Source organism: Salmo trutta, chromosome 28, assembly GCF_901001165.1.
Source record: "Salmo trutta chromosome 28, fSalTru1.1, whole genome shotgun sequence".
Lineage (NCBI taxonomy): Eukaryota > Metazoa > Chordata > Actinopteri > Salmoniformes > Salmonidae > Salmo > Salmo trutta.
The window spans coordinates 42,357,998-42,368,627 of NC_042984.1; the positions used below are offsets into that span (position 1 = coordinate 42,357,998).

The 10,630-nt window shown below is 43.4% G+C and overlaps 1 protein-coding gene across 1 annotated transcript; it reads left to right on the top strand.

Moving 5' to 3' along the window:
• The first annotated feature begins 4,221 nt into the window (after positions 1–4,221).
• LOC115166434 (putative beta-lactamase-like 1) lies at positions 4,222–10,157 on the top strand. Its single transcript, XM_029720332.1, has 7 exons — positions 4,222–4,503; positions 4,817–4,959; positions 7,201–7,307; positions 7,532–7,689; positions 7,881–8,110; positions 8,419–8,524; positions 8,825–10,157. Exons 2-7 carry the CDS (start codon positions 4,854–4,856, stop codon positions 9,807–9,809), a joined length of 1,692 nt encoding a protein of 563 aa, XP_029576192.1. The 5' UTR covers positions 4,222–4,503; positions 4,817–4,853; the 3' UTR covers positions 9,810–10,157.
• Positions 10,158–10,630: the final 473 nt, after the last annotated feature.

Here is a 10,630-nt window from a genome sequence, read left to right on the forward strand (position 1 = left end):
CTGGGAAAATGTCAAAACGGAGGTGGGGGCATGTTCACATGGCTATTTGTACTGGGTGTAGTTGGGAACAGGCCCTCACGTACCTTAGCACAGCTCAATCTTCTTAAAAAATTACTCTTTGTGGCCAGCAAATGCATTCTCCTTAACTGGATAAAAGACCAGCCACCAACAATAAATCAGTGGTATTGTGAGATCTTTAAAGTATTGGTACTGGAGAACATGAGTTCTATATTTAGGAACAAGGTAGGAGATTTCTATACAATATGGGACCCTTTTTGCTATCTCTTCCCCCAAATCTTGCAGATAGCCTAAGAAGTGTCAATATAAAAATTAAATGAATTTATAGGTCAAGTGGACCCTGGTCGCTTTGTTGTAGAACATAAATATCTTGTTGTATAGGCCTCTATACTCTGTTAGGGGTATTTTACACACTACAGCCACACATTTTGCGACAGTCAAATTATTAATGGTATGCAAGGAAAATAAATTGATGAAAATTTAAGTCATGAAAAATTAGAACAGAGAACTGAAAGGGAATGTATAATTCTTATTGTTTTTGAATTTTTTTGTTTTGTTTAGGTATTTGTTGGTTATGTTATGTTTAATGTCAGCTTGTTTCATTTTGGAATTCAAATATATGTACATACAGAACCATTTAAAAGTTTGGACACACCTTCTCATTCAAGGGCTTTTCTTGATTTTTACTATTTTCTACATTGTAGAAAAATAGTGAAGACATCAAAACTATGAAATAACACAAATGGAATCATGTAGTAACCAGAAAAGTGTTAAACAAATCAAAATATATTTTATATTTGAGATTCTTCAAAGTAGCCACCTTTGCCTTGATGACAGATTTGCACACGCTTGGCATTCTCTCAACCAGTTTCATGAGGTAGTCACCTGGAATGCATTTCAATTAACAGATTTGCCTTGTTAAAAGATAATTTGTGGAATTTCTTTCCTTCTTAATGCGTTTGACCAATCAGTTGTGTTGTAACAAGGTAGGGTTGGTATACAGAAGATAGCCCTATTTGGTAAAAGGCCAAATAGCTCAAATAAGCAAAGCGAAACGACAGTCCATCACTACTTTAAGACATGAAGGTCAGTCAATGCGGAAAATTTAAAAAACGTTAAAAGTTTCTTCAAGTGCAGTCGCAAAAACCTTCAAGCACTATAATGAAACTGGCTCTCATGAGGACCAGACCTAGACTTACCTCTGTTGCAGCGGATAGAGTTACCAGCCTCAGAAATTGCAGCCCAAATAAATACTTCACAGAGTTCAAGTTACAGACACATCTCAACATCAACTGTTCAGAGGAGACTGTGTGAATCAGGCCTTCATGGTTGGATTGCTGCAAAGAAACCACTACTAAAGGACACCAATAAGAAGAAGAGACTTGCTTGGGCCAAGAAACACGAGCAAAGGACATTAGACCGATGGAATTTTTGATTTTTGGTTCCAACCACCAATGTCTTTGTGAGACACAGAGTAGGTGAACAGATGATCTCCGTATGTGTGGTTCCCACCGTGAAGCATGGAGGAGGAGGTGTGATGGTGTGGGGGTGCTTTTCTGGTGACGCTGTCAGGGATATATTTAGAATTCAAGGCACACTTAACCAGCATGGTTACCACAGCGTTCTGCAGCGATTTGCCAGCTCTTAGTGGGACTATCATTTGTTTTTCAACAGGACAATGACCCAAAACACACCTCCAGGCTGTGTAAGGACTACTTGACAAAGGAGAGTGATGGAGTGCTGCATCAGATGACCTGGCCTTCTCAATCATCCGACCTCAACCCAATTGAGATGGTTTGTGATGAGTTGGATCTCAGAGTGAAGGAAAAGCAGCCAACAATTGCTCAGCATATGTGGGAACTCGTTTGAGACTGTTGGGAAAGCATTCCTCATGAAGCTGGTTGAGAGAATGCCAAGAGTGTGCAAAGCTGTCATCAAGGCAAAGGGTGGCTACTTTGAAGAATCTCAAATACACTGCTCAAAAAAATAAAGGGAACACTTAAACAACACAATGTAACTCCAAGTCAATCACACTTCTGTGAAATCAAACTGTCCACTTAGGAAGCAACACTGATTGACAATAAATTTCACATGCTGTTGTGCAAATGGAATAGACAACAAGTGGAAATTATAGGCAATTAGCAAGACACCCCCAATAAAGGAGTGGTTCGGCAGGTGGTGACCACAGACCACTTCTCAGTTCTTATGCTTCCTGGCTGATGTTTTGGTCACTTTTGAATGCTGGCGGTGCTTTCACTCTAGTGGTAGCATGAGACGGAGTCTACAACCCACACAAGTGGCTCAGGTAGTGCAGCTCATCCAGGATGGCACATCAATGCGAGCTGTGGCAAGAAGGCTTGCTGTGTCTGTCAGCGTAGTGTCCAGAGCATGGAGGCGCTACCAGGAGACAGGCCAGTACATCAGGAGACGTGGAGGAGGCCGTAGGAGGGCAACAACCCAGCAGCAGGACCGCTACCTCCGCCTTTGTGCAAGGAGGAGCAGGAGGAGCACTGCCAGAGCCCTGCAAAATGACCTCCAGCAGGCCACAAATGTGCATGTGTCTGCTCAAACGGTCAGAAACAGACTCCATGAGGGTGGTATGAGGGCCCGACGTCCACAGGTGGGGGTTGTGCTTACAGCCCAACACTATGCAGGACGTTTGGCATTTGCCAGAGAACACCAAGATTGGCAAATTAGCCACTGGCGCCCTGTGCTCTTCACAGTTGAAGCAGGTTTACACTGAGCACATGTGACAGACGTGACAGAGTCTGGAGACGCCGTGGAGAACGTTCTGCTGCCTGCAACATCCTCCAGCATGACCGGTTTGGCGGTGGGTCAGTCATGGTGTAAGGTGGCATTTCTTTGGGGGGCCGCACAGCCCTCCATGTGCTCGCCAGAGGTAGCCTGACTGCCATTAGGTACCGAGATGAGATCCTCAGACCCCTTGTGAGACCATATGCTGGTGCGGTTGGCCCTGGGTTCCTCCTCATGCAAGACAATGCTAGACCTCATGTGGCTGGAGTGTGTCAGTAGTTCCTGCAAGAGGAATGCATTGATGCTATGGACTGGCCCGCCCGTTCCCCAGACCTGAATCCAATTGAGCACATCTGGGACATCATGTCTCGCTCCATCCACCAACGCCACGTTGCACCACAGACTGTCCAGGAGTTGGCGGATGCTTTAGTCCAGGTCTGGGAGGAGATCCCTCAGGAGACCATCCGCCACCTCATCAGGAGCATGCCCAGGCGTTGTAGGGAGGTCATACAGGCACGTGGAGGCCACACACACTATTGAGCCTCATTTTGACTTGTTTTAAGGACATTACATCAAAGTTGGATCAGCCTGTAGTTTGGTTTTCCACTTTAATTTTGAGTGTGACTCCAAATCCAGACCTCCATGGGTTGATAAATTGGATTTCCATTGATTACTTTTGTGTGATTTTTGTTGTCAGCACATTCAACTATGTAAAGAAAAAAGCATTTAATAAGATTATTTCATTCATTCAGATCTAGGATGTGTTATTTTAGTGTTCCCTTTATTTCTTTGAGCAGTATATAAATGTATGTTTAACACTTTTTTTGGTTACTACATGACTCTATATATGTTATTTCATAGTTTTCATGTCTTCACTATTATTCCACAATGTAGAAAAATGTAAAAAATAAAGAAAAACCCTTGATTGAGTAGGTGTGTCCAAACTTTTGACTGGTACTGTATGTACAATTTGTTTATGATGTTGACCTGGAACAAGGAAAATGATATAATAATTAAAATATACATATTTAAAAGAAAACTTGAGGCTGCAAATAAAACCACCAACGGGCCAATTTGTTTATGATGCTGAGCTGAAACAAGGAAAATGATATAATAATTAAAATATACATATTTAAAAGAAAACTTGAGGCTGCAAATAAAACCACCAACGGGCCAATTTGTTTATGATGCTGAGCTGAAACAAGGAAAATGATATTATAATAAAAAATATTTATTTCTAAAAGAAAACTTGAGGTTGCAAATAAAATCACCAGCTAGTTTTATTGGCTAGGGGAACCCTGGTATAGAGTGTGATTTGTGAAGTGAATCAATTCGCCCTCCCCCCGTTCGGCTTGAACTGATTATATTGCTGAGGATGAGAGCTTAAGGGTTCCCTCCTCTCCTAGGCCTTCTCCAGCATGGCTTTACAGCAGAATCTCTGGAGATTATGACGTCACGGCTCCTAGTTTGCGGACAGGGAATTGAATCACCCATTCAGGGATCACCGACTAGGATTAAGTGTGGGTAGGTAGTAGCAGGTAGCAAGTGAATGATTGGGAGCCATTGGTTACTGTACATGTACTGTATGTCTCGGTGAAAGAGTACTGAAGTAACTGGAGAGGTAGGACGGTGGGGTTTTGCTAGCATCCTACTGAAGATGAAACATCAGTGATGTGAGAAGTTTGGGTCCTGTGGAACTGCTCTCAGCTGGAAAAGTGAGCATACTGAGTGGTAAGTCCGCTGCACTGTATCTATACAGTCAACAGGATTCTATCTATGAAAGTACATATTATTGCACTTGGGATTGACAGTGTTCTGGCTTGTATTGCTATAGGCTACTATAGGCTTGATGCAACAAGCTTCTGTTTCATGTCATGTTTTCTTTTGGAAAGACATTAACTACTGTTGTGTTACTCAGACGTTTTTTTTATCCACTAATCAATTTATCCTCACATGCCAATGAATACTTCATTAGGAAATGTATTTGATTGAGGAAATTAATAAACACAGTAAGAGGTGCAACTAACTTTCATGTAATTCCCAGCCTGTCAAACCTTGGGCAAGACCACCAGACCAGCAAGATGAAGGTGAAATGGACCAAGTTAGGCATGGTGGTCTTTTTGCTGATATCCTTGGTCATGACGGGATGCTTTATTTGGCAGTACAGGATGCCAAAATTAAAAATAGGTAAGAGTTAAAAGAGAATTTCCCATCCCATGTTCCATATATCCACTGATTCAAGAGCCATTCTGTGTTCTAATGGGGGACTGTTGAGGTGTAGCCATTTCGCCCAAGCAGACAAAAATACTTAGATGTGGGTTTTAACATGGAAACACTTTTGTACATGTGGCTTCCTTATCCTCTTTGGCTTAATTGCTCGTTTGCAGGGGCTGCTGGGGATTACACAAAGCTGCTGGATTACCGGGCCCTTTAATGCAGGCTTTAACACCGGGGGCGGGAGGGAGGAAGACTACGAAGTGGGTGTTCCTGTATAGGACACATACTGTACATCAGGCATGTGCACAGATAGGGGTCTACCTGTGCCATGAGCACCTGCCCCTTTGCCCTCTCACTCACCAAGTGTACTTTTGGGTGGTAGTATGGTTATTATTTGTATTCTAATTATACCACCACCTCCAGCACCCCCTGCAGCATAAGATTTGATGAACACTTGATAACACTTGATTTACATCATTATCGATGTTTGGTCTGGTTGGCTGACAGCCTATTCGCAGCAGAGCGAGGCAGAAAGGCATAGAGAGGAGCAGCTGCATCTGCGACCCTCTGACCTCCAACCCTTCTTCAGTCGGGAGTTGCACTGCGTCAGGGCAGCAGAGCAACAGCAACACAGATAGTCTACACTCTAGCTAACCACCATACAGGGCCTTCAGAAAGTATTCATACCCCTTGACTTATTCCACATTTTGTGGTGTTACACATAATACCCCATAATGACAAAGTGAAATCTTGTTTTTAGAAATGTATCTCATTTACATAATTATTCACACCCCTGAGTCAATACTTTGTAGAAGCACCTTTGGTGGTGATTACAGCTGTTACATAGTATTTTGGGGTAAGTCTCTAAGTGCTTTGCACACTTGGATTGTACAATACAATTCTTAAACTCTGTCAAGTTGATTGTTGATCATTGCTAGACAGCTATTTGCAAGTTTTGCCATAGATTCTCAAGCCGATTTGTGTCAAAACTGAAACTAGGCCTCTCAGGAACATTCAATGTTGTATTGGTAAGCATCTCCACTGTAGATTTGGCCTTGTGTTTTAGGTTATTGTCCTGCTGAAAGGTGAATTTGTCTCCCAGTGTCTGATGGAAATAGGAATTTCCTCTAGAAGTTTGCCTGTGCTTATAGCTGTATTCTGTTTATTTGTATCCCACAAAAAAAACATTGACCATTGACAAGCATACCCATAACATGATGCAGCCACCACCATGCTTGAAAATATGAAGAGTGGTACTCAGTAATGTGTTGTATTGGATTTTCCCCTAACATAACGCTTTGTCTTTAGGACAAAAAGTGTCTTGTTGCAAACAGGATGCATGTTTTGGAATATTTGTATTCTGTACAGGCTTCCTTCTTTTTTTTCCTATCACAGCCATTAAACTCTGTAACTGTTTTAAAATCACCATTGGCCTCATGGTAAATCCCTGAGCAGTTTCCTTCCTCTCCGGCAACTGAGTTAGGAAGGACACCTGTGTCTTTGTAGTGACTGGGTGTATTTATATACCATCCAAAGCCTAATTAACAACTTCACCATGCTCAAAGGTATATTCAGCGTCTGCTTTTTTTATTTTTACACATCTACCAATCGGTGCCCTTCTTTTTGAGGCATTGAAAAACCTCCCTGGTCTTTGTGGTTGAATCTGTGCTTAAAATTCACTACACTCTTAGAAAAAAAGTTGCTATCTTGAACCTTAAGGGGTTCTTTGGCTGTCGCCATAGGTTCAGGTGGGTGGCCTTTTTTCATTTTGAGCACCTGCCCCGAGAAAGGTCTGTGCACGACCCTGCTGTACATAGCCTGGTACAGAATGACAGAAACATAAACTGGCAACAGAATGAGCATTGTCTACCATTTGTAACACAGACAAATCCTCACATCAGATAGTGAATTACATAACTAACATGTGAGATAAGGTGACATAAAATTGTGACATTGTGGTTGTTTTAACATAATGAGACCATGTTGCCAAAGAGAATTGGGGAACTTCCATCACTCAAACAGAGACCATGGTGCCAAAGATAATTGGTGAACTTCCATCACTCAAACAGTCTTTTTATACAGTCTTTTTCTGTTGGAACTGAAAATGATTGGCGTTGGTAGACGTGAACTGGCTTAATGGCCCAGTTTGGTACCACGTGAAGTGTGATTCACCACCTGCACTTGTTACATCCCCTTTCTTTCTGTTCACAGACAATGTTGTGAACATTGAGGTGAAGGAGGAAAAGATGTGCCCTCGTTTCCCTGAGCCAGTACTCCTGGAACATCCCATCCCTGCACTTAAGGAAGCATTAGAAAAGGTCAACAATAACATTTCAATCATGAGATCATGAATGGAATTTGATTGATAACCAAACGTGAATTAGACAAGCACTAGACTAGATATACAGACATGTATAGCTGCCTATTTGGCATTGACTTTACTTTACTTTCTCAAACATGATAGATTTGCCCTGTGTTGTTTTTGAGGCAGAATGCACGACATGCACATTTTTCTTCACAAGATGCCATTTTTTCCATACAGATAGATGTTGTCCTAAGGTTAAGTATTCATGACACTACACTACCAGCTCTGTCTGCCATCGTTATCTTCAACGACTCTGTGTTGTGGAACGGAAACTTTGGCAGAAGGAATGGGAGTGATCCATCCTCGCCTCCACCCAACGAATACACAGTGTACAGGTGAGCTCTGCTCTCCTCTGTTGTTAAAACATTTGTTAGAAGCGTGTTAGATGAGATTTACATGATTTCTGTGACAGATTTGTATCTATTTCTAGAGATTGGGTCAGGTTGACAATGAGAATATTGGGGGATTTGCCACAAATGTGAATGGTTGCAGAAGTAATAACACTCGACAATTGTTTTCCCAACAGAATCGCTAGTCTCTCAAAGATCTTCCCGACACTGATGCTGTACAAGCTATGGGAGGAGGGGAAGGTGGCCTCCTTGGATGACCCTTTGGAGAAGTATGCAGCAAACTTCACCATCAAGAACCCGCTGGGGAAGCGGCGGGAAATTGTGGATGTCAAGGCTGGTTCTGACAGAGATACCCAGCCACACTCTCCCTCTGTCACCCTGCGCAGGATGGCCGGTCAGCTCTCTGGTAAAGGCACACTTCCTCTTCATGACTGTACATTAACCTTAGCTTACCCTGGCCCTTACGTGAATGGAGAGAGAGGCTATACTTAGATCGAGACTTGTCCCTAAAGATGGAGGTAATAAGCTCCTGGCCTATTATCCTTTTCTCCTGACCAGATCCCTCTGACTGTGCTGTAGTGTAATGTGCTGTACTGTACTCTCACTGGATTAAACCTAAGGAAAGCACTACGTGATAAAGGAAGTTCCCTTGTACATTCCTTTAACTCCAGAACGTTTGACATTCTTTGACTGCAGAATTTGTTTCGTCTTCAGGGTTACCCAGGCGGCTTCGGGCAACAAATCTACTCTGGGGTGGAGACACAGAGGCTGCTATAGATCTACTACAGGATGATGTCCTAGTGGCAGACCCAGGCACCAAGTAAGATGCACCTCATTCCCCTTCCTGTTAAGAGCTTACCCAGTCAATTTTGGTAAAGGGTGGTGGTGATTTAATGTGACTGTGACATGGGGTTGCAGGTACCCTAGCGGTTAAGAGCGTTGGGCCAATAGCCGAAAGGTTGCGGGTTTGAATCCCGAAGCCGACTAGGGGGAAAATCTGTTGATGTGTCATTGAGCAAGGCACTTAACCCTAATTGCTCCTGTAAGTCACTCTGGATAAGTGTGTCTGCTAAAATGACTTAAATGTAAAAATCACCAATACTTCCTCTCGCTCCCCTAGATGTCACTACAGCAACGTGGCCTTCTCTTTATTGGCTAATGTCTTGGCCGAGAACTTTGCGAAATCCGACTACGAGAGCTGGGTGTCTAACAACATCCTGGAGCAGCTGGGGATGGAGGACACAGGCTTTGATATAACCCCAGCCATTCAGAGCCAGATGGCGGTGGGCGTGTACAGCAGCGGCCAATCGGCACCCTTCTACGACCTGGGCTGGTATCGGCCCGCTGGCCAGATGTACTCCACGGCAGCCGACATGGCCAAACTGGCCATGGTGCTTCTGGGGGCCTACAGCCGGCCCCTCCTCCAACATGACACCCTGAAGACCCTGCTGACCCCTCTGTTTCGCTGCCACCAGGGCTACTTTGCCAACTACACCGGCACACCCTGGGAGGTCAACGAGCAGCTGGGCTACGAGGTGGTTCGTAAGGACGGAGACCTGGACGGCTACGCCACCACCTTCTCCCTGGTTCCCCGACTGAAGCTGGGCCTGGTGGTGCTGATGGCCGGGGTGAGGCCGCCAATAATGGACGGGGATCTGGTCACCCAGGCCTACAGCCACCTCATCCCAGCCATGGAGAGCGCTTTCAGGAATGCACAGCGCAAGCTCTCGCCGCCGCCCGACCCCACGCCCTATGTGGGCCTCTTCACCTACCAGAACATGACCTTCTATGAGATAAAGGCAAGTTTGGGCGGGGTGCTGGTCATGCAGCAGTTTGGGCCCCAGGTGGACACCATGATGCTGGCCAAGTACAGGACTATCAGGCTGGACTTCCTGCAGGAGAGGGTGTTCAGGGTGGTGTTCGAGGGGGAGTACCCCTGCAAGCTGAAGGTCAACAGCATGTCAGTGTCGCTGGAGACCCAGGACAGGCAACTCTTTAACTTCTATTATTTCAACAAGAAGGGCGTGTCGCCTGGATTCGACTCTCCTGGGCTCAACACTTACAAAGTGCTCCGGATAGCTCAGCGGCCAATCTTCAACAGTTAAACCCTGAACTGTTTTTATTGTATGGAATTACAGATGGAATTCTGGATTTTAAGTGGATCATTTCAGAGCCTGAACAGTGTGCAGAGACTTTGGAATTAAAAATGTTCTACCCTTTCAAATGCTTATTTTTTTATGTGTATAACGTCACATAAATGAGTAAATTGTTGTTTTTCCTACAGTGAATGTCAGAGGGCCTTGTTATTGTGTTCTGTAAAGTAGTGCAATTGTAAGTCGTTTTATAATTATCTTATCTTTAATGTCAATTGTCTTCCATGCAAATATCATGCTGTCTCTTGCATGAAGTTATTCTTATTGAATGATCCATCATTAAATGAAGGTTCAATGAAATGGGTGCGTTAAATTGTTTGTTGTTATACTGCGGTGACACATTTATTCTGATAAACTTGTTATCTTGTTACTTCTATGAAAGAAGCTGCCATCACTATGATAGATAATTGTCTCACAACAAAATATGACTAGTGAAAATTCTGTAAGCTAATGTCCACTTTTCTCACTTTAAATTAATTTAAGTGCCTCAAATGATCTTGGGAAAGAAAATCCTGTTGTCTAAATGTTTTGTCTCCACAGGTTAGAGGGCAAGTGCAGAGCTCCCTGGCCTGAAGGAAAACTCCACCCAAAAACATTTTGGGATTTGTTTCATTAGTCCATTGTTGATATAGTCCCAAAATGTTTTGCATGTCAGTAATCAAGTTTTCAAGATATGTAACTTTCAAAATTCAATAATACTGCATTCATATGATGCTGTGTTTTGCATCATACAATGCAATTATACAAAATTGAGTAGAGTCCATATGCTGTCA